Here is a 26,000-nt window from a genome sequence, read left to right as displayed (position 1 = left end):
GAGTGTGTTTTGGATTCCAGCAATGAAAAATGTGATATAAATAGGAACGGTTGTGTGCACCCTTTGCTTCTTAGGCAGCTGTGTGTTGTAGAGGTGCTGGGGTGAGGGTATGTCATGGTTTTATGATATTTTTTTGATTGGTATTCCCAAACTGTGACAGGGCAGAGAGGAGCAGTTGCCATTCCATAATTCAGTGATCTTTGAGGACCCTTCCAACCCAACCATCCTATGGCTGTATGATCTTTAAGGACCCTTCCAACCCAACCATCCTATGGCTGTATGATCTTTAAGGACCCTTCCAAACCAACCATCCTATGGCTGTATGATTTCTGAGGACCCTTCCGACCCAACCATCCTATGACTGTATGATCTTTAAGGACCCTTCCAACCCAATCATCCCATGGCTCTGTGATCTTTAAGGACCCTTCCAACCCAACCATCCTATGGCTGTATGATCTTAAGGACCCTTCCAACCCAACCATCCTATGACTGTATGATCTTAAGGACCCTTCCAACCCAACCATCCTATGACTGTATGATCTTAAGGACCCTTCCAAACCAACCATCCTATGGCTGTATGATCTTTAAGGACCCTTCCAACCCAATCATCCTATGGCTGTATGATCTTTAAGGACCCTTCCAACCCAACCATCCTATGACTGTATGATCTTAAGGACCCTTCCAACCCAACCATCCTATGGCTGTATGATCTTTAAGGACCCTTCCAACCCAACCATCCTATGGCTGTATGATCTTTAAGGACCCTTCCAACCCAACCATCCTATGACTGTATGATCTTAAGGACCCTTCCAAACCAACCATCCTATGGCTGTATGATCTTTAAGGACCCTTCCAACCCAATCATCCCATGGCTCTGTGATCTTTAAGGACCCTTCCAACCCAACCATCCTATGACTGTATGATCTTTAAGGACCCTTCCAACTCAACTATCCTATGACAGTATGATCTTTAAGGACCCTTCCAACCCAGCCATCCCATGGCTCTGCTATCTTTAAGGACCCTTCCAACCCAGCCATTCTGTGATTTCAGTAGCCCACATCTTCCATCCTGCCACGCAGATTCCTTTTCCTACATTGGGATCAAACATTACAAGTCATCATGCCTTTACCTATCCAAGCTAAGTGATTTTTTTTGTAGTTGGTCAGAAATTAAGGATTCCTAGCAATCAATTAACAAAGCACTAACAGCATACGGAAGCTCTGTGGTAACATCAGCTGTTTCTTTTTCTTATCAGTACTGCCACGATCTATTTCTCATTATTTCTCATTTGTTACCCCCTCAGCCCTCCTGCAGTGAGAGAGGGTTGTAGCTGGTGGGAAAAACTCTGGAGAATAACCAAGCAACAGAACAGTGGGAAGAACACCGTGCTCCCTGATTTTGCTGTCTGGCTTCGTAATGCATTCCAGTAATGCACAGATGAGCACAATACAAGCAGAACAAATTCGACTTCAATACAAGAGTTGTGGGAGGGGAACTCTATGTCTCCTTGCCAGAGCGGTGTCCTGCCTCACCCCAGCCAAGTGTGGGCTATCGGCGTGGAAATGCTCCTTCACTTCTCCTACCTGATGCTAACTGGAGGTGATTTGCAGGTGATGGACTGCAGCTCTCACTGCGCAGCTTTGCTGATCAGAAGGTGTTGTAGAAAATGGGGTTTTGTGCTGAAGAGCCCAATGCAGGGAGCCGAAGGCGTGTGGCTGTGCTTTGTTTTCCTTCAGAAGGAAATACAGGGAACCATATTTGTCCTAACAAAGCAATGCATTTCATTTCGGCTCTGCTCTGGCTTTGGCTCACCCAAAGCTTCAGGAAGGATGAGGGTGACAGACACAGGAGAAGCGCTTCCCAGAACAAAACAGGTTTGTGTTTTGCTTTTTTTTTTTCCTTCCCTTTCTTTTTGCGTCAACAACCCCTGCAACAATCCAGGCCTTTCACTCAGTTTAAATTGGGTTATTCAACACTAATGTTATGCAAGGCTCCTGATTAGTGGTGTGGAGTTCGAGTTGGGAGACTATTGGAGCTGCGATGGAATTAAGGTAACCCTGGCAACCATTGTCATTAAAATCAGGTTCCTCTTGTTGCATTCCTTGCAGCCCTCGTGTGCTGAGGCAGCACAAGGGTTCTTCCCAGAATATTCCAGTCTGGAGTGTGGAGGCAGAGGGTTGGAGGTGGTGAACGTGCCTCATTTTCTTGTTTAATTCTCTGTGGAATCTTAGAACCATGGAATGTCCCAATGGAAGGGATCTGCTGGGAGACCTGGTCAGGAATTTCTCTTGGTGTACTCCATGGCTTGTCCTTGAGCCCTGACCCTGTGGCTGAGGAGAAGGAGGGGAAAGAAGTAAAATTAAGAAGGGATGTAGTGTGATGGTACTCCCCCCCTCCCCCGACCTCCACATAGGAGGAGACTTTGAGAAACAGAGAAGTAGGGAGAAGGAAGAGGCTTTGCTTGGCTGTCCTGTGATACGGAGATGACCTTGGGCAAATGGCTTTGGTTGTCGGTGCCTTCCTCTTATCCAGTGAGGCGATATCACTTCTCTCTTCTCTGCAGATCTGAGGCTGGTGGATGGACCAGTAATCCACTGGATAATCCTCCCAGGGCTTTATTTCAACCCAGCTCATGAGGGTCCTGGTAGCCAATAGGTTGATCTAAGGCTGACCGTGAGCTAGCAGTATGCCCTGGTGGCCAGGAAGGCCAATGGGACCCCGGGATGCACTGCACAGACCATGGCCAGCAGGGCCCAGTGCTGGGCTCCCCATTTCCAGGCAGACTGGGAACAGCTGGGAGGTGGTGAGGGCCTGGAGCACCTCCTGGTGGGGACAGGCTGAGAGCCCTGGGGCTGTGAACATGGAGTAGAGAAGGCTGAGAGAGGGGGTCTGATCGACAGCAAGCTCTTTCGATGCTTGGCATCTCGTTTTTCCTTGACTTCTTATTCTTAATATAAATCAACTGAAACGTTTTCTGGTTTCTCCGCAGCAGATGCAGCACAAAATGACCACAAATGAGTCACTGGGTTGTCTGAACATGCAAAGCCTTTCGAGCTGATGTTCCTCATTATGCGGCTTCCCCATCGCATTCTTGTTGCCTCACATTTCTGTGGGGAAATGTTAGCTGCTGGCATGGGGATCGCAAAGTGCCAGGAGCAGCTGCTGCCATGGGAGGTGACAAGCTGTATTTGGGACCTTACCTTCATAGAATCATAAAGGTTGGTTGGTCGTCAAGTCCGACTGCCAACCCATCCCCACCTTGCCTACTAAAACCTTGCATGGGGAAGGACTGGAGCTGTGGCAGCAGCACTCAGGCTGATTCATCACATGGTTTGGGGGTGAGATTTGGGGTTTTTCTACCTCAGATCACCCGGTGGCAATGCTGAGTGGGTGCAGACAGCTGCCAAGCCTGGGCAGAACTGAGGCAGAACAGTGAGCTTCTCATCCCGTGGGGATTCTGAACTGCTTTTTCTCTTCAGGATTTGTTTGTTCTGTGCTTCCTGTCTTTTGTCGTTAGTTTGAAGTCACTAATTGTGGTGCTGGTAAAAGAGAAGTTCCCAGAGCAGTGTGGGTGCTCCATCCTGGAGCTGCCCATGACCATGGATGAGGTCTGGGTGGCATGAGCTGGTGGGGGGGAACCCAGCCCATGAAAGGAGTGGGGCCAGAGGGCTTTGGGGTCCCTTTCCACTCAACTGTGCTGGGATTCTGTGATCTTGAAGGACCCTTCCAATCCGACCATCCTGGGATTCTGTGTTCCTGAAGGACTTGTCCATCCCAACCATACTGGGATTCTGTGATCTTGAAGGACCCATCCAACCCAACCATTCTATGCTTCTGAAGGGATGCCTGTTCAGTCTTGTAACTGAAATATTGTACAGCAGGGAGATAGCTTTCCCCCAGACAGACATACTTGCATAACCACAAAGCTGTGCCAAGTAGAATTTAGGATCCCCCAAACAAGTCCAAGTGCCCTTCAAAGCATCTTTGAGTAATTTGTCCTCTGTCTTCCTCCAGGACGTGACAAATGTCACGGCACCATCACTAGGATCAAACAACCTGCTCTTTTGGTGATTTCTCTGGTTTTTGTGGATTTTTTTTTTTTTTTTTTTTGTATGTCAGTTTGGGAGTAGAAATCACTTTTTTTTCTCTTTACAGGAGTAGGGGGACAGTGGCGTGTTGGCCTTCGTTTTGGGTAGAGATGGATGCTGCCACATCCTCGCTTCTTCCTTGGAGTTGATTTAGGGCCATTCCTGATGCAGATCCTTGGCACTTCCCCGTGTTGTCATGGAAAACAAATTAAAGCCCTTTCCCTTCTGTGAGGATAGCACTGCCTCTTGGGCAAATCCATTCTGGAATTGTCAGAATCAGGAAAGAGTTCTGGGTGAAAATCACCTTTAAGTGCTGTTCCTTTTCACGTGGCTTTTGCTGCTCTCCTTTCCCATAGGCACAGCCATCCTTGGCTGATCTTTGAGCATCTTAATGCATGTGCAGCCCGTGAGCCCTCACGTTTCCTTCTCTTTATTCAGCTTTTGAGAAGCCCTGGACAGAGGGAAAGCACAGAACGTGCTTCAGAGACGAGCAGAAGGAGGGGACGCGTGCGGAGAGCCAAGCTGTCTATCAGGCACCCCCCAGCACATTACAACGCATTGGGGCAGAGCCTCAGTTACCACTGCAAGGATTTTGCTTCCTCATCCCTCTCACCCATCCACTCCTTTTGTTTTTTATCCCCACGTAAAACGCATTCAGGTCGTCACCCACCTCCATCTGCAGAGTGGATCAGGGAGGCACACAACTGAAAGAACAAACGTCCATTTCTTTTTTCTCTCCTTCCTGGAAGTCTTTTGCTTCCACGTAAGGGCTGTGTGCTGTGATAATGCAGAAATGGATAGTGTTGGGTTTTAGCTATTTCAGTTATTTAACTGAAGAGTTATTCTTCACGTGAACTGTTTTGGGAAACCGCAGCTGTGTAATTCAGGGGATGGTTCATGAGCCTCAAAGGGGTGGTGCTGGAAGGCATCAAGTGTTGGATTTTTCTCATCAGTGTCAAAGAACTGCTGAAACCCAAACCCAAGACATTCTGTGGTTCTGCCATCTTTAAAATCGCTTCCAACCCAACTGTTCTGTGGCTCTGTACACAGAACCCCACTCTGTGCAACCCCGTGGTGCAAAAGGCAGGATGTGTTTCCTTGGGAAGGAGCTGCAAACAAACCTGACAGACGTTTAGAGAAATCCAGCCCCCGTTATTGGCAGGCGCGCTGCCACTGTGATAAATGCTGTGAGATTTGTGCCCAGGGTGTGAATGACTCACTTACACTTGATGTGTTGCTGCTCACAGTCTGTGCTTTGTGGGATTTCCAGGTTTCTGGAGGTGTGAGGTGTGCGCTCCCCGTGGTGTATCACAAGAGCCATCCCTTGGGGCTCTCCTCTGACTGAGACAGTAATGCTGAGAGTGATGGAGCTCAGATCTTAAGCTCTGCTGAGCTGCATGGATGGAGTTGGAAGTTTGTGGGGCTATGGATGCTTCTTCCTGCAGTGTTTGGGTTGTGTAAGGGAGCTTGTCCGAGCTCATAGATCCATAGGGCCTTCCCATGCTGCTGTGCTGTATTTTCACTTCAGCCATCCATTGGTTTTGTCCATGAAGGAGAGAATCATGGAATGATTGGGTTGGAAGGGTCCTTCAAGGTCACAGAACCACAGAATGGTTGGGTTGGAAGGGTCCTTAAAGATCACACAGCCATAGGATGGTTGGGTTGGAAGGGCCCTTCAGGGTCACTGAGTGCTTGGGTTGGAAGAGTCCTTCAAGGTCACGGAATGGTTGGGTTGGAAGGGTCCTTCAAGGTCATAGAAAGGTTGGGTTGGAAGGGTCCTTCAAGGCCATGAAATGGTTGGGTTGGAAGAGCCCTTTGAGGTCACATAATGGTTGGATTGGAAGAGTCCTTCAAGGTCATAGAAAGGTTGGGTTGGAAGCGTCCTTCAAGGTCACATAATGGTTGGATTGGAAGAGTCCTTCAAGGCCATGAAATGGTTGGGTTGAAAGGGTCCTTCAAGGCCATGGAATGGTTGGGATGGAAGGGTCCTTCAGGATCACTGAGTGGTTGGGTTGAAAGGGTCCTTCAAGGCCATGGAATGGTTGGGATGGAAAGGTCTTTCAAAGTCAAGGAACATGTTGTGTCTGCAATAAATGGGACGCGCTCGCTCTGCATGCAGACCAGAAAGCTGCAGTCACTGCTTTGTGTGTTCCCATGCCTTAGCCATGATGCTTACCCTTTGCTGTCAAGCAGTTTAATATTTTTAACAACTTTTTTTCTTCCTTTCTAATGTGACAACAAAGAGAATGTTCAACAGGATAACTGAGCTGAAAGCACGGCGCAGTGAGATCGTTATCGGCAAGCATGGCTGAATGGCTTTAGGAAGTATGTGCTTATTCATTAACTTTGAAATCTGCTCATGAGACCTCTCAGTTCTCCTGGTGGTGTTGGACAGAAACGGATATTTTGGAGGCTGAGCCTGGGATGGAAAGCTCTTGGTGCAGTAGGTCACCGTGAGGTGGTTGTAGGCTGCTTTGAAGAGGTGGGTCACAGGGAGGTGGCTGTGGGTCGCCGTGGGATTGTTGTAGGCTGCTGTGAAGGGACTGTAGGCCGCCACGAGAAGATTGCAGGCTTCTATGAAGAGACTGTAGGTCACTGAGAGATGGTTGTAGGTCACCACAAGGTGATTGTAGGCTGTTATACATTGTAGAACGTGAATACGTTGTAGACCACCATGAGGTGGCTGTAGGTCGCAATGAGGGAACTGTAGGCTGTCATGAGGCAGCTGTAGGTAAATGGTGTGCTTCTCCATGTGGCCTATATCCAGTTCTTCCAGGAGGCTCAAGCATAAGATTTTTTTCTCACTCTTGTTCAGTTCTGCGTGGGGAAGCCCCATTGCATGCTGCAGATGTCAGCACTGCTCTCTGCCACCAAAATCAGTTGGTTTGGGATTTCTGATGCTTGGAAAGAAAAAAGGCATTTTAATCTTCGGTTCATGGAGTGAGTGAGACGTGCTCGTTATCATTAGCCTGTTCCAAGCACAGTCTGGATTTGATGCTTGGTCTGAATTGAAAGCGACAGTGTATATTTCTGAAATCCATTTCAGTGTTTAATGCTCTGTTGCAAAAAAAAAAGAGTCATTAGGGTAATGCTACGCCCATTGGCTTCAGCAACTCTTGTCTCAAAGGCAGCACTCCCAGACTTTGCATTGTGCCTTTTGCTGTTTTTATGGCCCGGCTGCTGCAGTTGTGATGTTGGATAACAGCCTCATTCTCTGCTGAACGTTTGAGAAAGTGCTGATTAGCAGAAAACAGCTTTTAATTGTGTGCTTGATGGACTGAAATACGGTGGGGGTGATCTCTTCATCCCTGTGGTAAATTTTCATCTCCCACTTTGAAGACTGGAGAAGAATCGTCTTTTGATATTCCCTTTAATTTTCATATTTTCGTCTTAAAAAGAGACGATGATGCTCTTAAATAGAACTTGAGAGGTTGGGGAAAGAACATTTGGGTCGAGGAGTAATTTTTTTGGAGCAGTTTAGAACAGAGCCGCTTCATTTCTCGGAGCGGAATGACGCACGTCTGAACCCTGCACCAAAAATGACATTGGCCTCCATTCGTGTTGCAACAAGCGCTGCTGTCTGGCTGCCTTTGGATTGTGCTTCAGAGCAAGGTCTGCCTCAAACAACAGGTCTGAACAGATGGATATCTGACCGAGCTCAGTGCTGTGTTCCTCAACGTGACGCCGAGGCCGTTCCTGACCCCGTGGGGCACTTGGATGCAGTGACGGGCGCAGGGAGCCTGCAGCGATTTCGACTTGATTTGCCACGCCACGGGTTTAATTGCAATACTCTTATGTGCGCAATTAAACGTGCTTAACCCTTTGGTGGAGGAAGAGCTTGATGCGAGCCAGCTGCAGGGAGCCCTTGTTGCAACCTTCCAGGGCTTGAAGGGAGATTGCAAGCAGGAGGAGAGTGACTTTGTATGTGGGCAGAGTGCGATGGGACACGGGGGAATGGCTTTAAGCTTAAAGAGGGGGAGGTTGAGGTCTGATGTAGGGGATATTCTTTCCCCTGAGACGGTGCCCATAACTGTGGGTGCCCCATCATGGAGGTGCCCAAGGCTGTGGATGGGAGCCTGGGCAGCCTGAGCTGGGGGGCACCCAGCCCATAGCAGGGGTTGGGCTGGGGGGCTTTGGGTCCCTTTCAACTCAACCGTTCTGTGGTTCCATGATCTTGAAGGACCTTTCCAACCCAACTGTTCGATGGTTCTATGATCTCCTGGGTTAATAAGAAACAATTCAAGTAAGAAGAATTGTCACAGCCAGCTTTTGATGGAGTTCACATAGAGTTGTAAATAAGGTTGGAAGAGACCTCTGAGATCATCGAGTCCAACCACAAACCCACCTCTACCACAGCCATTCAACCACGTCCCCACGTGCCACGTCTCCATGTTTCTGGAGCACCTCCAAGGAAGGTGGCTGCCCCTCCTCCCTGGGCAGCCTTTTCAGTGCATCACCACCTTTTAGAAGACTTTTTTTCCTAAAATGGGATACGTCTGGGGTATAGCCAGCTCATGAGATCTGAGTGCCAAGGGCAATTTAAATTACAAATGCAAGTTTATAGCTCCTTTTGTGTATGCATTTCTCCACCTAGAATCAAAGTTTGTGCGTTGTGACAGGTCTGGAAGACTTAAAACTGATATGTGAACATTGTGACCTGGGTATAGGCAAGAAGTTGTGGCTTGAAGGACATCTCTAACCTAAAGACCTGGTTTATCACATTTGTTGGTGGCCTTGGTGTTGTTGTTACCAGCTGCATTGTTTGTGTACACAGTACAACATTGTTCCTAACGTATATAATTGTTAAAAGAAGGAGTGTGAATGCAGTCTTGACCTTTAGAAGCAGTTCAGATCAGCGTTCTGGGACAGATCCTAATCTCACCTCTACACAAAACACTGCAGAGCTGCTGGCTCACAGCTGCACGCTGGCATTTGGTTTGTGCCATTCGCTGCATGGAAAACAGGCAAAATTGGCTGGATCCTTCTAGTTCTGTTTGCTTCGCTGGAGCTCTTTGACATCTACATTCTTCGGAAAAGAATTTCAGCCAAGCAGGAGTTCAGAAATCCTGGCAGTTTGTCTGTGCTTCGAAATAGGGCCCCATCCCTGCTGCTGAGGGTCTGCTGGTGTCCCAGGTGTGGGGTTGGAGCTGCATTCGTGCTTCCTATTCTTCTTTCTGCATCAGAGCAGTGCAAAACCTGATTTAATTAAACCTGAGGCACCGTCCCTTCAGGCCTGGAGAGAATCCCAGCTCATTCCCATTTACTGGGACCACGAAAATCGCAGCGAGAAGCTGACTGAGGCTCAGACTGGTTCTGCTGTCAGCCAGTGTGGCAGCCTTGATCACTTCCTTCCCACATTTCCCATTAGCTTGGACTTTTCACTCAGCTTGCTTTCTTTTTGCAGAGAAGCCCGCCCTGTGTTTGCTTCTTCCCACTTCTCCCCATTATCTCAGTAGGTTACATTGAAATGCATGGACATCCTTTGTTCAAAGCAATGTTAGTTAGAAGCTTTGCTCTTTCAAATGGCTCCTTTTGCTTTTGCTGTGTTCCCTCAACACCGTTTCTGAGCTCTAGAGATAAACAACAAGGAGCTTGTAATGAGCCAGAACCCCAACTGATGGAAATCATGGTTATGGAACAATCAGTGTTTTCATTCTACTGTTTCAATAAAAGTCCCCCCAAAAATAAAGGGAGAAAGGTGAGAAATGCTATTTGTTAACATGAGCTTCTAAACTTAGAGATGTTGTTGTGTTACATCTTGATCCCAGATTTGGGGGAGGACGTACTGCCCGGTGTGTGTCCCTCCTGGAAGGAGGGGAGCAGCTCTTGTGTTGGGCTCCTATCAGTATCTTTTTAAGAAGTGATCTGTGGAGCATCTGCTTGATTCCCAGAGTGATTCTTTTCATGATTGTTTCCATAAGGCATTAGCACATAAGGGGATGACTCTGTCTGCATAGACAGAAGGAAAGAGGATTTGAGGGGAACACAGATGAGGGAGAGCTTTGCAGAAGGACACGGAGCGCTCTGCAAAGCACAAACAACAGAGCTTTGGCTATTATTTATTGCTCACATCGTGATGAGCTCTGGACTCAGGATTCATTTCAAAAAACAGCATGAAGCAATCTCTGATTTTGGGAGGGCTCTGGGACAGCTCACCCTCAAAGCAGCCGCTGCCCTTGGGGACTGAGAGCTTCGACCTTGAGCTCCTCCAGTGGGAGTCCATCTACTTATGCCCTGCTTATTTTTCTGACCATTTTCTCTCGTTGAACTTGGAGAGAAGCAATACCTGCAGTTCTTGTGACGAGACATTTTGTGGCCATCTGCTGGTGACCGCATGGATCATAGGATCACAGAATCATTCAGGTTGGAAGAGACCTCCAAGATCAGTCTGATTTTGTTGATCAGGGAAGTGAACTGGGGCATTTATTTCCACCAAAGACGGATGATCTGTGGTGGAAAATTGTCCCTGTGAAGTTCCCTGAATGCAGCTGCGTGGTTCGTTCAGTCTGCATGTTGTGGATGGATTATTTCTAACTGCATTCAGTGGTGTTATAGAATCAAAGAACTACAGAATGCTTTGGGTTGGAAGGGTGCTTAAAGATCATACAGTCATGGGATGGTTGGGTTGGAAGGTCCATAAAGATCACAGAATGATTGGGTTGGAAAGGTCCTTAAAGATCATAGAATGGTGGGATGGTTGGGTTGGAAGGTCCTTAAAGATCACAGAATGATTGGGTTGGAAGAGTCCTTAAAGATCATAGAGTCATGGGATGGTTGGGTTGGAAGGTCCATAAAGATCACAGAATCATAGAATCACTGGGTTGGAAGAGTCCTTAAAGATCACAGAATGATTGGGTTGGAAGGGTCCTTAAAGACCATAGAGTGATTGGGTTGGTAGGGTCCTTAAAGATCATAGAATGGTGGGATGGTTGGGTTGGAAGGTTCTTAAAGATCATAGAATGGTGGGATGTTTGGGTTGGAAGGTCCTTAAAGATCGTTTAGCCACAGACTGGTCGAGTTGGAAAGGACCTTAAAGATAACAGAACTATAGAATGGATGGGTTGGAAGAGTTCTTCAAGATCATATTGCTACCAAATGGTTGTGTTTGACCCCAAAACTTCCAGCCCCCCCCCCCTGCTGTGGGCTGGCTGCTCCCCACCAGCTCAGGCTGCCCAGAGTCCCATCCAGCCACGTCTCACTGTACCTTGCACACATCACACATGGGTGCATTTATTCAAAACACAAAAATCCCACTCATATCTCACAGTTATTTGGCACTCTGGATCCATTTCCTGTAAAGGATTCAGGATTTCGAGCAAATAAATACCACTTCAGCTCTTGTTCTTGGCTGCTCAGCGCTGTTATAACTCAGGGACTGGAACAGAAGCAGAGCTCAGTGTGTTTTGGAAGCCTCGGGAATGTGGAGTTTGGGCATCCCCATGGTTCAGACCCAAACAGCACAGACCGTGGGTGATCCAGTGCCGGTGCTTATATTGCTCATAAGACAAAGCATCAACATCCTTTTATAAGATCTGGTCTCGAGTTTGAAGAGTTTGAAATTAATAATTGTGGAGATGTGGTGCTGGGGGACGTGGTTGGGTGGGCATGGTGGGGGTGGGCCGGGTTGGATGTAGTGATCTTAGTGATCTTTTGCAACCTTTTTGATTCTCTTTGGGGACGTGGTTTATTGGGCATGATGGGAGTGGGTTGGGGATGGAGATGGTGACCCTAAAAGGTCTTTTCCAACCTCAGTGATTGTGTGATTCTCCTTAGGGATGTGGTTTGGTGGGCATGGTGGGGTCAGGTTAGGGATGGAGATGGTGACCCTAAAAGGTCTTTTCCAACCTCAGTGATTGTGTGATTCTCCTTAGGGATGTGGTTTGGTGGGCATGGTGGGGTCAGGTTGGGGATGGAGATGGTGACCCTAAAGGTCTTTTCCAACCTCAGTGATTGTGTGATTCTCCTTAGGGATGTGGTTTAGTGGGCATGGTGGGGTCAGGTTGGGGAAGGAGATGGTGACCCTAAAAGGTCTTTTCCAACCTCAGTGATTGTGTGATTCTCCCTAGGGACGTGGTTTGGTGGGCATGGTGGGGTCAGGTTGGGGATGGAGATGGTGACCCTAAAAGGTCTTTTCCAACCTCAGTGATTGTGTGATTCTCCTTAGGGATGTGGTTTGGTGGGCATGGTGGGGTCAGGTTAGGGATGGAGATGGTGACCCTAAAAGGTCTTTTCCAACCTCAGTGATTGTGTGATTCTCCCTAGGGACGTGGTTTGGTGGGCATGGTAGGGTCAGGTTGGGGATGGAGATGGTGACCCTAAAAGGTCTTTTCCAACCTCAGTGATTGTGTGATTCTCCTTAGGGATGTGGTTTGGTGGGCATGGTGGGGTCAGGTTAGGGATGGAGATGGTGACCCTAAAAGGTCTTTTCCAACCTCAGTGATTGTGTGATTCTCCTTAGGGATGTGGTTTGGTGGGCATGGTGGGGTCAGGTTAGGGATGGAGATGGTGACCCTAAAAGGTCTTTTCCAACCTCAGTGATTGTGTGATTCTCCCTAGGGACGTGGTTTGGTGGGCATGGTGGGGTCAGGTTGGGGATGGAGATGGTGACCCTAAAAGGTCTTTTCCAACCTCAGTGATTGTGTGATTCTCCTTAGGGATGTGGTTTAGTGGGCATGGTGGGGTCAGGTTGGGGATGGAGATGGTGACCCTAAAAGGTCTTTTCCAACCTCAGTGATTGTGTGATTCTCCTTAGGGATGTGGTTTAGTGGGCATGGTGAGGTCAGGTTGGGGATGGAGATGGTGACCCTAAAAGGTCTTTTCCAACCTCAATGATTGTGTGATTCTCCTTAGGGACGTGGTTTAGTGGGCATGATGGGGTCAGGTTAGGGATGGAGATGGTGACCCTAAAGGTCTTTTCCAACCTCAGTGATTGTGTGATTCTCCTTAGGGATGTGGTTTAGTGGGCATGGTGGGGTCAGGTTGGGAATGGACATTTTGGACATTGTGTTGAGGGACGTGGTTTAATGAGAACTATTGGTGAGGGGTGGATGGTCGGACTGGGTGATCCTGTGGGTCTTTTCCAACCTTGGTGAGTCTATGGTTCTACAGTTCTATGACATGGTGAGCTTAGAGGTCTTTTCAAACCTTTCTGATTCTCGTTGGGGACGTGGTTTATTGGGCATGATGGGTTGGGGATGGACGTGGTGACCTTAGAGGTCTTTTCCAACCTCAGTGACTGTGTGATTCTCTTTAGGGACGTGGTTTAGTGGGCATGGTGGGGTTGGGTTGGGGATGGGCATGGTGACCTTAGAGGTCTTTTCCATCCTCAGTGGTTCTGTGAATTATAGAATGGCTCCAAACGTTTTAGGTGCACTAAATAGGGAATTAAGTGACGCAGAAATATGCTGCTATGTTTGTTTTCCAGAAACAGAAGTGTAAATCTGATTGTTAAGATGTTCTCAGGCTCTCAGTCCTGCTCTCCACGCCATCACCCAGGCTGTGTTTTGGGCAGGTTCAGCTTTCAGTGCTGGCATGTCATCCTTAAGCACAGGTCAGACAAAGAGTGGAGATGGAGAATGCATTTCTGACCTCGTGAGCTGGGCTTTTCCATGCACCAAGGCGCCGAGCACTTCTGACAAATGGCTCCTCTGGGACCCACAGAGCCTGCATCACTGCTGGCTGGCTGCTAAGTGATTAAAACACGTCAATTAGCAGATGGTAATAGTGCTCGTTAAGCTTGATTTCACTGAGGCCTGATGAACCTGGAGATGCTGCCGTCTCATTGACAGCGACTGCGTCTTTTCCTCTCTGGGCACATTTGTTCTGTGCTGAGAGGTTTGTTGTTGGTTGCTTTTTTTTTTGTAATTTATTTTTTCAAATCTACATTAATAACACATGAGGTTATGCACCGTAGTCCTGGTGAGATGGAGGGATGAGCACAGAGCTGGGAAGCTCACGTCATTCTCAAGCAGAGGGTGTGATGTGGGGAGGGATGGGAACTGCACGTTTTCTTTTCTGCTAGCAGCACTCAGTAGGACACACAGGGAGAGTTATGGGGTATTCGGGTGTTCCAGGGGTTCCCAAATGCCAAGAGCCTGCTTTGGATGAGATCATTAAGAGGACTCGTTAGAAACAAGGGGACAAATGACAGGGATTTCCTCACTCTGATGGCCGCAACCAGGGGTTGGCCATCCAGAACTGTGATACCACAACCAGGGGGATGTAAGGCAACCTTGGAACGGGGTGCCTTTTTGCAACACGCAGCCCTATGGATGTGCTGTAGATGTGACATGAGGACAGGGTGTGAATCTGTTTGGGGTCCTCCTGCTAAGGGAGGTTCAGATGGGAAATAAGGAAAAATCTCTCCGTTACGAGGCAGTTGAGTGCTGGAACAGGCTGCTGGCAAGGCGGGTGATGCCTTGTGCTTGGCAGCCAGGCTCAGAGGGGCCCTTCCCAGCTGAGCTGCTCCATCCTGAGATCCTTCAGTCCCAGTGCGTGCGCTCAGAGCACGGAAGGTGAACGCCTGGCATCTGCATCTGCTGGTGACCGCGTGGATCGCAGGATCACAGAATCATTGAGGTTGGAAGAGACCTCCAAGATCATCACTCCAACCCATGCCCACTGAGCGTCCCTCAGTGCCACATCTCCATGGTTCTCCATTGGGGCGAAGAGCTGCAGGACGCAGCGCGGGGCGGCAGTAATCCCTCCTGGGAACGCTTCTCCGTGTCCCTCAGAGGACCTGTTCCTCAATTCCCATGGGAAAATGGAACAGAAGGGGGAGGTGGCCGTCGCTGCCTATTGAAGCAGCTCAGCCTCTGATTACGCCAAGGTCTGCTGATTAAAGCTTTGCTCGTTAACTTAATTTTCCCCGCTTCGCTGACAGCCGAGCGGCTCGTGACGCAGCCAGTGTCGTTTCCAGCACCAATTTGGGGCGTTTGCAGTCAACCTGGGAGCTTGCAGCATGCAACCAAGTTGGACTCGTTGATCCTCATGGACCCCTTCCAGCTTGTGATGTTCTGAGATGCTGAGCAGGGAAGCTTTTCCATCTCAAATATCCAAATATGTTTTAGATTCTCCTCTCTTGTTTTATTACTGGGTTGGATTTTTTTTTTATTGGGTGCTGGGGCACAGATTTGGCTCGAGGGCCCTGGAATCATAAAATCATTAAGGTTGAAGAAGACCTCCAAGATCATCAAGTCCATCTGTTGACCCATCACCACCATGCCCACTACTCACGTCCCCAGGTGCCACATCTACATGTTTCTTCAATCCTTTTTGTTATTATTTTATGTTCCTACCCTTCCTTTCTCCACCACTCCATGAAGCTTGAAGCAATTTTCCATCTCTCTCCCAAGTTGTCATCCCTTATTCTTGTGCCCAAGCAATGCAATGCTGTGGCTCAGAATTGGAATCTCTCTTCTTTTTTGTCCTAAAGCTGCTGTCAGAAGCAAGCAGCAGCGCAGCAGATGGCAGCGTACCAGTATTAAATGGTTCTGAGACTGTAGGCTGCTGCTGCTGGCGGCACAGTGCGTGGTGTATGGGCAAAGCATTCTGCCAGCAGAGATTTTTGGCATGTTCTCAAAGGATTGGTCAGCCTGCCCAGGGCAATGCATATACGACATGGGTTTAGGCTTGCAAGGGAATGGCTATAATAAGATTATCATTATTTTTTTTCCCTTGTAGCATTTCTCTTCTGGCTGAGCGTGTTTGTGGAGGGCTGGCGTGGGATGTGCAGAGCCTTTGCTGTGAGTCAAATGGGTCAAATGACCAGGGGTCTCCCTGGCCTCTTAGGTCCCTTCCAACTGATCCATTCTGAGTTCTTCAAGGTCCCTTCCAACCAATCCATTCTGAGTCCTTCAAGGTCCCTTCCAACCCATCCATTCTGAGTCCTTCAAGGTCCCTTCCAACCCATCCATTCTGAGACCTTCAGGATCCCTTCTAACCCATCCTGAGACCTTCAGGATCCCTTCCAACCCAACCATTCTGAGTCCTTCAAGGTCCCTTCCAACCCATCCATTCTGAGTCCTTCAGGATCCCTTCCAACCCAACCATTCTGAGTTCTTCAAGGTCCCTTCCAACCCATCCATTCTGAGTCCTTCAGGATCCCTTCTAACCCATCTTGAGACCTTCAGGATCCCTTCCAACCCAACCATTCTGAGTCCTTCAAGGTCCCTTCCAACCCATCCATTCTGAGTCCTTCAGGGTCCCTTCCAACCCAACCATTCTGAGGTCCCTTCCAACCCAACCATCCCATGATTCTATGATCTTTAAGGACCCTTCCAACAGAGGTCCATTTTTTTAGTTCTGTGATTGTTAAGGTCCCTTCCAACCCATCCATCTTTGACTCTGGGATTCTGGCATTCCATAACCCAAATGATGATGTGGTCAGTTAAAGTCAACGCAGGCTTGCTGCGATGCTGCCTTTCTCACTCTCCTGCCCTGTTTCCTCTTGCCTCCTCTCCAAGTTTGATTTGAACAGAAATGTATCATCCCAGTCATTCTGTCAGCCAATATTCGAATGCTCGTGCCAGCTGCAATTTTGCCTTTTAAAGACAATCTCAAGCTGCATGCTCCATGGCAGAGCCATGTGCCATGTTCAGAGTACACTCCTTTCTCCTGGAGGATCCTGCAGCTTTACCCAGCCCTGATGTTTTACTGTTCAGAGAGCTCCATGTCCCCGGAGCACTGCAAACCTCGTGGGGAAAATCATTTGTTTTAAAAATGAATTTTTCTCTGATGATAAAATCTAGCAGCAGGATCTCATAAACAGCCTGATTGGATCAGATCTGCATCTGAAGCATCGCTGGAGTGCTGCTGGGTAGTGCAGATATCTGCACACTCTGGGTATTCCTCACTTCAAAAGAAGTAGTTCAAGAGAGTGGAAAACATTTCGAGAAACACTTTGATAATGCCCTCAGGAATGTGCTTTAATGTTTGGTTGTCCCTGCTGGGAGCAGGCAGTTGCCCCTGATGAGTTTGTGGGTCCCTTTTGAGTCATTCTTCTCTTCATTCCATTCTATTCTGTTTTTCTCCATTCTCCTCCTTCTCTTTCTCCTTCCTTCTTCTCCATTCTCCTCCTCCGTTCTCCTTCTCCTCCTCCATCCTTCTTCTCCTTCTCCTCCTCCATTCTCTTCCATTCCAGACACCAGCAGGTCCATGAGCCCTGGGAAGATGTTTCTTGCCACAAAGCCCCAGCCTTCAGTCTCTGCAAACGCTTTTGGTTAAAAGCTCACAACTACTCCAAAGCTGGGCTGTGTTGAAGGCAGAGGGTGGGACACAGGCAGCAATGCAGCGAGCTAATGAGAAAATGAGACTTGAGCTCAACTTTTAAGAGCTGGGTGGCTCCGCTAAAAGCTGCATCTGTTTTGGTGTTGACTTGACAAAAAGCCTTGAATTGGAGAGTTCATCATTTTCTGTCCCCTTGGGAAGGAGATCTCTGAGCACCAGGAGCTGGGAGCAGCCCGACGTTTATTAACTTGTCGAACTCACTCTTGCAAGTTAGCCTGAAGCTGGGCAGACCTCTAATTCACTCCGCTCCCCGTCGTTTTATTTGCAGCAGGAGGCTCGAATGCTTTTTCCTTGGGCTCTCGCTCCCCCTTGTGACCATGTGTGGCTTTTGCAGCCCATCGCATGCGTTAAACTCTCACTATCTTCATTCTCGGAGCAGCCTGTCGTGCTGCTGAGTGCAGCCTCGTCCCCACACTTCTGGTGCCGCAGCAGGAACTGAGCCATTAAATTCCACCCGACTTTTCAGCGGAGGACCTGGTGTGCAAATAGTCTTAAAGGACGACGTTGTTCTGCTCGTTCCATCCAGAATTGCTAATTCTCCTTCTCCAGTGAAACCTTTGCTCATGTTTTTGGTGACCATGAAGACTTGGGACTCTTCTCTGCTTTGAAATATACTGCGAAGAAAGAGTTGCCTTGGTTCCCTGAGCCTGGTGCTCACCTCATCTCTCTGAATTGGGAATTTTAAAGCTTTTCCTAAACTTTTCTTGTCCCTTGAATCGATGGCAGCCAGGCTACACAGTTTTTTTGTGGTGTTTTTGTTGTTGGTGTTTTTGTTTTTTGCCAGTGAAAGGTGTAGAATAGAACAGCTCCACTGGAAGGGACCTACAGAGATCATTGAGTCCAACTGCCTGACAGCCTCAGCAGTTCTAAGGACAGGATTAGAGATGGGTCAGTGTTTGGACACGATGATCTCAGAGGTCTTTTCCAACCTTAATGATTCAGTGATTCTCTTGAACACTGATGTGGGCAGGCTGGAATACATGACCCAGTCTTGATGCAGACGTGCAATGGGACAGCAATCCTTGGTGCAGACGTGCAACTGCATGGTGGTCCTTGATGCAGGTGTGCACAGGTCGATGGTCCTTGGTGCAAATGGCTGCAGGATGATGAGGTCCAGCAGGACTGGACCCTATGCAGTCAACTCACCCAACTTCTGCTAAAGACTCGTATCCCATTTGTTGACCCATACTCCTGTTTTGTTGACAGGGACAGCCAAGTGTCCTCGTTCTTTATTTAAGTATTTGGAAGGCTAAGAAGAGCATGGGAGAGAGAACCTGGAGTGTCAGCATGGCTTGTAAGTCAGCAGCTCTTCCTCCTTATGGTAACGGTGCTGGCAAACGATGGGAGTGAGTTGCTGCAGTTCACCAGGGAATCCTGCAAGAGCAAATCCTGTAGGTTTGGAAAATCTCAGCTACTTGTCCCTCGGGGCAGCAGCAGGCAGGCTTCGTGCATTTTTGCTGGTAAGGTATTTTGTGTGTTGCTTGGAGCTGAGGATAAAATAGCCCAAAGCTGGAAGCAGTGCTGAACAGAAGCTGCTTTCACTCAGGAAGGAGGAGCGTGCCAGCAGGGCGAAAATCTCACCAAAACCCAACAAACTTTCCCCAGTTTCTGTTCACGGAGGTGATTCACACAAAATCCATCTGTTTTGCAGTGAAAAGAGGAAAAGAGGAGGAAAATAAGGTGTGTTAACACTGGATTTTTCTGCCTGCTAGCAGCAGAGGGAGCTGCAGCTGAGTCAGCCAGCTCCACCTCTGCTTTTCTGAGCAACACACAAGTCCTTTAAGACTATTTCTGATTCTTCATAAAGCCATGGAATTACACAGTCTATTGGCAACCATATTGAGTTTAAATCCAGTAATAGAGGCATCTGGGTGGCTGCAGCTGTAGAAATGATTGTATTGGGGGCAGAAATGAGGAACCCAGCAAACTCCTGGAGCTGGGCACGGGGCTGACACTGATGGAGCTGGGGAATGGCAGCTGCTGCACTGCTGCTTTCCATATGCCAGCATGGATGGTGAGTTACTTACCGTGCTATTTTCATTCCCACATCACTGTCTGATGGCTGCTGTAGGGAACTGGAAGTCTCAAGAGGAGTTGGGCATGCTCGGGTCTCACTGATCTGCTTTTGGACACAGTGGTTTTGGGATGCAGTGATAGTGCCATTGGGTTCCAGTAACACTGGGATATGGTGACAGTGGTATATGGTGATGTTGGGTACAGTGGCACTGAGATAGAGGGATATGATGATGTTGTGATGTGGTTGTGTTGGGATGTGGTGACACTGGGATGCGGTGACATGGTGGGAGGATGGCGTTGGGATACGGTGGTGTAGGGATACAGAGAAATAGAGATAAAAAGGCACTGAGGTACAGTGGCATTGGGATATGATGACACTGGGACATGGTGGCATTGGGAAACAGCAGTGCTGGGATACAGTGACGTCGGGACACGATGGCACACAGCCAGCAGGAGAGTCAATGAAATTCAAGATCTCCTGGACATGCTCCACTGCCAGGACCCTTCTCCAGCATCAGCTTCCAAACTGCCGGTGACTGATGACACAGGACATGGTCCCTGCCCAGTTTCATGGCTGCTTTGCATTAAGAGCTAATTTTATACCAATTTGGGACTGGTGGGGAGGAGGAGGAGTGGGAGAAAACACGGCACGTTTCAGGGGACTCAGTGTTTCATCAGCTAAGAGATCAGCATAGCAATTATTATCTCTTTAACTATTTCAATTCTCATTATCAAATTAATTCTTCAATCAGATTCTGACATTGCCATAGCACCTGTGACACTGCAGCCACGGCTCAGGGCAGCGTGTGCTTCGTGTCGGTAGCAGAGAGGGCTGGAAACAGGAAAACATGCTTTTCTCTGCTTGGTTTCTCTGATGGAAAGAATTCCCCAAGCAGCTGAAAATACATCGACCTTGCTCCAAAAACCAGGCAGGGCTGGGAGGCAGAAGGCGTGCATCTGGAGCTCAACTCGACGTTGTCCACGGGACTCATTTTCCTAGGTTTCCACTCATCTCTTTCTATTTTTGGAGTCGTTCCTCTCGGTATTTCTTCTAAAAATACTGAGGTCACCAGAATAAGAAGTTTATATGCTCACACAAAGCTATTCTTAGTGCTTGATCTTTGTCTACAAGTGCAACCCATGCGTGGAGGTTGGCTCCGAACTCATCGTTCGTCTCCATGTCCCACGTCGGGTGCCCTCAGCGGAGCTTCCTGAGGCTCTGTGGATTTCACAGCTTCTTTCTGTAAGACCACGCTTCACCATTCAGCGCCTTGTTCCTTTTCTGTGATCTTTTTTAGCTTTTCACCCATATGGCGTGCACATCAGCAACAAAGAAATGAGCTTTCGTAGAATAGAATATCTTGAGTTGGAAGAGACCCGTGAGGATCATCGAGTCCAGCTCCTGACAACGTCGTGTTGGTAGTGATGAACTTTGCATCACGTGCAGCTTTGCTTATTGCTTCAAATTTGGTGGGGTTTTTTGGTGCTGATCGGTACCTTGCAAAGAGCAGAGCAACAGATCTGTCCCGCTCTGTGATCTTCCTCTTTAGGAGCCCTGGATCCTGGTGCTGTTGAATTTGGTGCGCTGAGATGAGCGCCACATGATGACTTCATTGAAATTCTGAATTTAAGTTCTGAGCAGAGTTTGTGATCCTGATTTTAACTCAACTGATTTGAATTCTGTGTGCTTTCTCGGGTCAGTGTGGAAGCGAACAATCACGCTTTAAATAATGATTAGCCTAAGCCTCAGAATGCTCATCATCCTCATTAAGGTCATTATTTCAAGCAGCTTTGTATACTCTTACCTTAACACTCACCCCAAGCCTCTACCTTTGCTACAGCACAGCTCTTACTATTAACCACACATCAACAGACACATGATCCACGTGGGATCTCATGGTTTGTTGATAGTTCTCCAGCCTTATTTTTAGAGCAGGTTTTAATCATGTCGAGCTTATTAAATTACAGTGATGTGTTGAGACTAGTGTTGAGGTCCTAACATCCATTGGGCCATTGCTTCCCAGTGCCCTCTGAGAAATAGAGAATCATGGAATCACAGAACAGTTGTGTTGAAGGGGACCTTAAAGATCGTGAAGTCGTGGTATGGTTGGGTTGGAAGGGACCTTAAAGATCATAGAATCATGGTGTGGTTGGGTTGGAAGGAACCTTGAAGAACATGGAATCATGGTTGGGTTGGGTTGGAAGGGAATCTTAAAGATCATGGAATCATGGAGTGGTTGGGTTGGAAGGGACCTTGAAGATCCTGGAATCACAGAATGGTTGGTTCAGAATCTTAAAGATCATGGAATCATAGAGTGGTTGGGTTGGAAGGGACCTTAAAGATCATGGAATCACAGAATGGTTCAGTTGAAGGGAATCTTAAAGACCATGAAGTTGTGGTATGGTTGGGTTGGAAGGGACCTTGAAGATCATGGAATCATGGAGAGGCTGGGTTGGAAGGGACTTTAAAGATCATGGAATCACAGAATGATTGGGTCAGAACCTTAAAGATCATGGAATCATGGTATGGTTGGGTTGGAAGGGACCTTAAAGATCATGGAATCACAGAATGGTTGGGTCAGAACCTTAAAGATCATGGAATCATTTTATGGTTGGGTTGGAAGGGTCCTTAGAGACCATCCAGTTCCAACGCCCAAATCTAGGCTCTGCCTCTTCTTTGGTTTGTTACAGAAATACAGGTTCTCCCCCTTTGATTCTCTGTGCAGTAAAGTTTCTCTGTAGGAGTCATCTTGGGTGCACTGTCAGAGCAAAATGTTTGGAAAAGGGCTCCGAAAATGAAATGGAAGTGTCAGCAGTGGTGGGGCCAGGTTGGACTCCGGGAGTGCCGTAATGAGAACCCGCTTTGCAGCGTAACAAACACCATCATTGTTTTAGTTGCTCGTTAGTTAATGTTGTTCTAATGAGGCTCTGCTAATGGCATCATCTGACATTGGGCAAAAAGAAGGTTGGGGGAGTTAAAAAGAGCCTAATTAGCAAGTTAATTATAGTGGGCGAGGAAACGGCCCGGTTATATAAATCAGCTTCTGTTACGCACACACGGTAAAAACCTCTCTGAGCTCGGGGAGCAGAAGTGGGCTTGGAGGTGGGAATGTCACACGGAACTGGGGTTCCTCAGCCCAAAGGGAGCCCAGGAGCCTCCTGCTGCTGCACCTTCCCTGCCTCCTTCCCCAGCAGCCGCAATAGGAGCCGCCGGCACCCGCAGCATGCTGAACAAGAAGAAGTACAATGTCGATGGCGATGCAGGCAGAAAAGCCCAGGTGAGGGCAGCCCCCAGGCACCCTAAGGCTTTTTCCTGCCCCTAACATCCCTTTCTTTCTGTCTCTGTCCTCCTTTGATTCCCCAAAACCGCCTCTTTTGGAGCTGGCTGGGGGAAATCCCTCCTTTCTGCAGAACTCCTGTATTTTCTCTCGGCGCAGCGGGGCTGGTCTGTGTTGCACTAGGATGAACTGCGGGCGCCAGAACCGCGGTGCAAAGACCCAGGAACATCCCCAACTAGAAGCAAAGCTTCTCTCATTGGCACATAAGGACTCGTGGCTCCTTGCACATTAACACTTGTGGCTCAGGTTTCTCAGATTGAAGCAGCTGGAGGTGGAAAACCACAGCATCGGTGCAACTCCTAAGCCACGCACCTGCAGCTCTCCAAGCCTTCCTGTTCCTTCCTGATTAGCACAGCCAGCTGCCACCAGTGGAGGCATTTCTACTGGAGCTCAGGTTCCGCCTGCATCCTCTCTGTCTGATCCATCCTGCAACACCTCTTGTTGAACAGAGCCAACGTGATGGAGATGCTCCCGCATGTAGAAACACTTTGAGAGGTCTGAATGCAATTGCTGCACTGCTGGGAATTACTGCACCTTGAATGGGCGACGTGGGGAGGGGGAATCCCAGCAGAGCTCTGTAATAGCAGTTATTCGTTCCCTTGCAAACTGTCTCCACGTATCCCATCGTTGCACGCCGATAACCTGGTGCTTTCATGGAATGGTTCTGCTCGCAGGGGTTTAAATGAAAGAAGAAAAGTTATTTCAGGCCAACAGCTTCTTAGGAAAGGAATCTAAACCCCACTGTGTTTGCTCAGGTACCCTGTCCCACCGGGACCCACTGTGATTCCCAGGGATGAAGGAGCTCCCATCACCTTTTCCCTGCTGCTTAACCCCCTCAAACTCAGCTTTATGTTCCCAGAAAAGGGTCAAATTCCTTATGCATAGGTGACTTCTTCAAGCAAAACCACCTTCTCAGAATACCCCGAGGGTTCAGTTAATAGACTCAACTAATGGTTTGCAGTAAATTGGAGATGTAAATATTTAATCTCACTGCACCGTGTCGATTTTGCCCATAGCAAAGTCCAAGGAGTTTTGCAAGTCGTGTTTCTGATTGTACAGAATGGGTTGGATTGGAAGGGGCCTTAAAGATCATACAGTCGAGGAATGGTTGGGTTGGAAAGGACTTTATAGAGCATGGAATCATTGAATGGTTGGGTTGGAAGGGACTGTATAGATCATAGAATCATGGAGTGGTTGGGTTGGAAAGGACTTTATAGAGCATGGAATCATGGAGTGGTTGGGTTGGAAAGGATTTTAATGGTTGGGTTGGAAAGGACTTTGTAGATCATAGGATCATGGAGTGGTTGGGTTGGAAAGGACTTTAATGGTTGGGTTGGAAAGAACTTTATAGAGCTTGGAATCATTGAATGGTTGGGTTGGAAGGGACTTTATAGATCATGGAATCATGGAGTGGTTGGGTTGGAAAGGACTTTATAGAGCATGGAATCATGGAGTGGTTGGGTTGGAAAGGACTTTATAGAGCATGGAATCATGGAGTGGTTGGGTTGGAAAGGACTTTGTAGATTACAGAATCATGGAGTGGTTGGGTTGGAAAGGACTTTAATGGTTGGGTTGGAAAGGACTTTATAGAGCGTGGAATCATTGAATGGTTGGGTTGGAAGGGACTTTATATATCATAGAATCATGGAGTGGTTGGGTTGGAAAGGACCTTGAAGATCATGGAATCATGGAGTGGTTGGGTTGGAAAGGACTTTATAGAGCATAGAATCATGGAGTGGTTGGGTTGGAAGGGGCCTTAAGGAGCATAGAGTTGTGGAGTGGTTGGGTTGGAAGGGACTTCATAGAGCGTGGAATCGTGGAGTGATTTGGGTTGGAAGGGGTTTCACAGATCATGGAATTATGGAATGGTGGGTTTGGAAGGGTCTTCATAGATCACAGAATCATGGAATGGTTGGTTGGAAGAGGTTTTATAGATCATAGAATCATGGAGTGGTTGGGTTGGAAGAGGCCTTAAAGATCATAAAATCACAGACATGGAGCAGCCCCACTGCTTGTGGAAGAGCACTGGGAACAAGGGGAGCCTGATGGGACCGCATCCAGAGCCCAGAAATGGGACATGGGGACAAAGCCAACCTCCGTGGCCCAGCAGTGGGATCATCTGCAAGAGCAGGTGTTTGGGTCAGGGGGGAACCTGGATTGGGGCAGGCAGTGATTATTTGGCCTTATTGAGCCAAAATTGATTAGTAGGGAGTTTTTCAACCAAGAGTGGGGACCAATGAACTGCGGACAAAGAATCCCTGCAACGAGAGGCTTGTTGCAGGAACAGGAGTGAAGCTGCAGGCAGGAGCCTACCGTGTTGTAAATGCATCTCTTAAAGCTCATTTCACCCTAAGAAGCATCTAGATAGGGGTGACTCTGCTCTAATTATCCCTCCTGCACATTATGAATCCAAGTAATTACTCCTAATGGCTCTGTGTGGCGGCTGCTGCTCACGTCCTTTTCTTGGCAATGCTGACTGCAGCATTTGGGTCCCCGTTTGACCCAAGGTGGCCCATTTTTGAGGCAGGGGAAGGCTCAGCTATGCTCTCTGCCACTGTTCGTCCAAGCATCCTTAACTGACCTTGGGTGATAGAAATGCTCCTTCACACAGAGTGTGGCTGGAATTCATGACTTGGGGTGGTTTGGGTTTTGTTTATTGTACTTCTTTTACAGTAAGCAAAGGGGTTTCCCATTCACTGCAAAGAACACTGCAGGGTGGGTCAATCCCTTGTCATTCTGCAGAAGCTGGGGAGCAATCGAGCTCTCCTGCAACAAATAACTTCTATTAATAGGGAAAATAAGTTTGCGTGGAAGGGGGATGGAAACCATCTACATTCTGTGCTGTAAGAAGGCTCGAGGAGGAGTGTCAGTTATTCAGAGGAGGGATCCTTCTGCCCAGCCCTTGGGTTTTCCCACCTGCTCTAACTCCCTGTTTCTCTCCCCAGATCCAGTTTGCTGACCAGAAGCAGGAATTCAATAAGCGCCCGACGAAAATCGGCCGCCGCTCGCTGTCCCGCTCCATCTCACAGTCGTCAACAGACAGCTACAGCTCAGGTTGGTGCCCCCCCCCGTCCCTGTGTCCTGTCCCTCTGTCTGTGCACCCCAACATCTACGTGTCCCATCCTGACACCCACCTGTCCCATGCCAGCATCGCTGTCCCCCATCCCAACATACGTGGATCCCATCTCAACGTCCGTGCATCCCAGTGTCTGCATGTCCCACCCCGATGTCCATGTAGACCATGGAAAAGGAGGAGCGTGGGAAGGGATTG

At 48.2% G+C, this 26,000-nt stretch overlaps 1 protein-coding gene and 3 long non-coding RNA genes across 8 annotated transcripts in view; 3 read left to right on the top strand and 1 right to left on the bottom strand.

The window, feature by feature from the left end:
* Positions 1 to 26,000, top strand: part of AHCYL2 (adenosylhomocysteinase like 2) — a 46,625-nt gene that overhangs the window by 5,150 nt on the left and 15,475 nt on the right. For 3 of the 4 annotated variants that reach the window (XR_008206198.1, XM_052680819.1, XM_052680821.1), the window contains exon 2: positions 25,675 to 25,783. Coding sequence is in view for 3 of the 4 variants with exons in the window: in XM_052680819.1 (XP_052536779.1) it covers positions 25,675 to 25,783 (109 nt within the window). In the remaining variant the exon portion in view is untranslated. Of the gene's footprint in view, positions 1 to 22,463; positions 22,670 to 25,674; positions 25,784 to 26,000 lie in introns of those variants that run through there. The other variant, XM_052680820.1, reaches the window with a different exon arrangement.
* On the top strand, positions 764 to 11,669 carry LOC128079533 (uncharacterized). 2 transcript variants are annotated; one of them, XR_008206201.1, is made up of 3 exons: positions 764 to 5,838; positions 5,909 to 10,678; positions 10,756 to 11,669. It is a non-coding gene; the product is annotated as an uncharacterized LOC128079533 (long non-coding RNA). The 2 variants fall into 2 exon arrangements; XR_008206200.1 differs by having other exon boundaries at positions 764 to 6,073; positions 6,144 to 10,678.
* LOC128079534 (uncharacterized) lies at positions 14,397 to 21,143 on the top strand. The gene is made up of 2 exons (XR_008206202.1): positions 14,397 to 16,290; positions 16,406 to 21,143. It is a non-coding gene; the product is annotated as an uncharacterized LOC128079534 (long non-coding RNA).
* Positions 21,423 to 21,906, bottom strand: LOC128079535 (uncharacterized). Its single transcript, XR_008206203.1, has 3 exons — positions 21,813 to 21,906; positions 21,558 to 21,644; positions 21,423 to 21,514 (listed from the first exon to the last, which is right to left on the bottom strand). It is a non-coding gene; the product is annotated as an uncharacterized LOC128079535 (long non-coding RNA).

This window comes from Tympanuchus pallidicinctus, unplaced genomic scaffold (assembly GCF_026119805.1).
Source record: "Tympanuchus pallidicinctus isolate F22 unplaced genomic scaffold, pur_lepc_1.0 scaffold19, whole genome shotgun sequence".
In the NCBI taxonomy this organism is placed as follows: domain Eukaryota; kingdom Metazoa; phylum Chordata; class Aves; order Galliformes; family Phasianidae; genus Tympanuchus; species Tympanuchus pallidicinctus.
The sequence above is the reverse complement of the archived record's forward strand: the minus strand, read 5'-3'. Positions and strand labels throughout refer to the sequence as shown.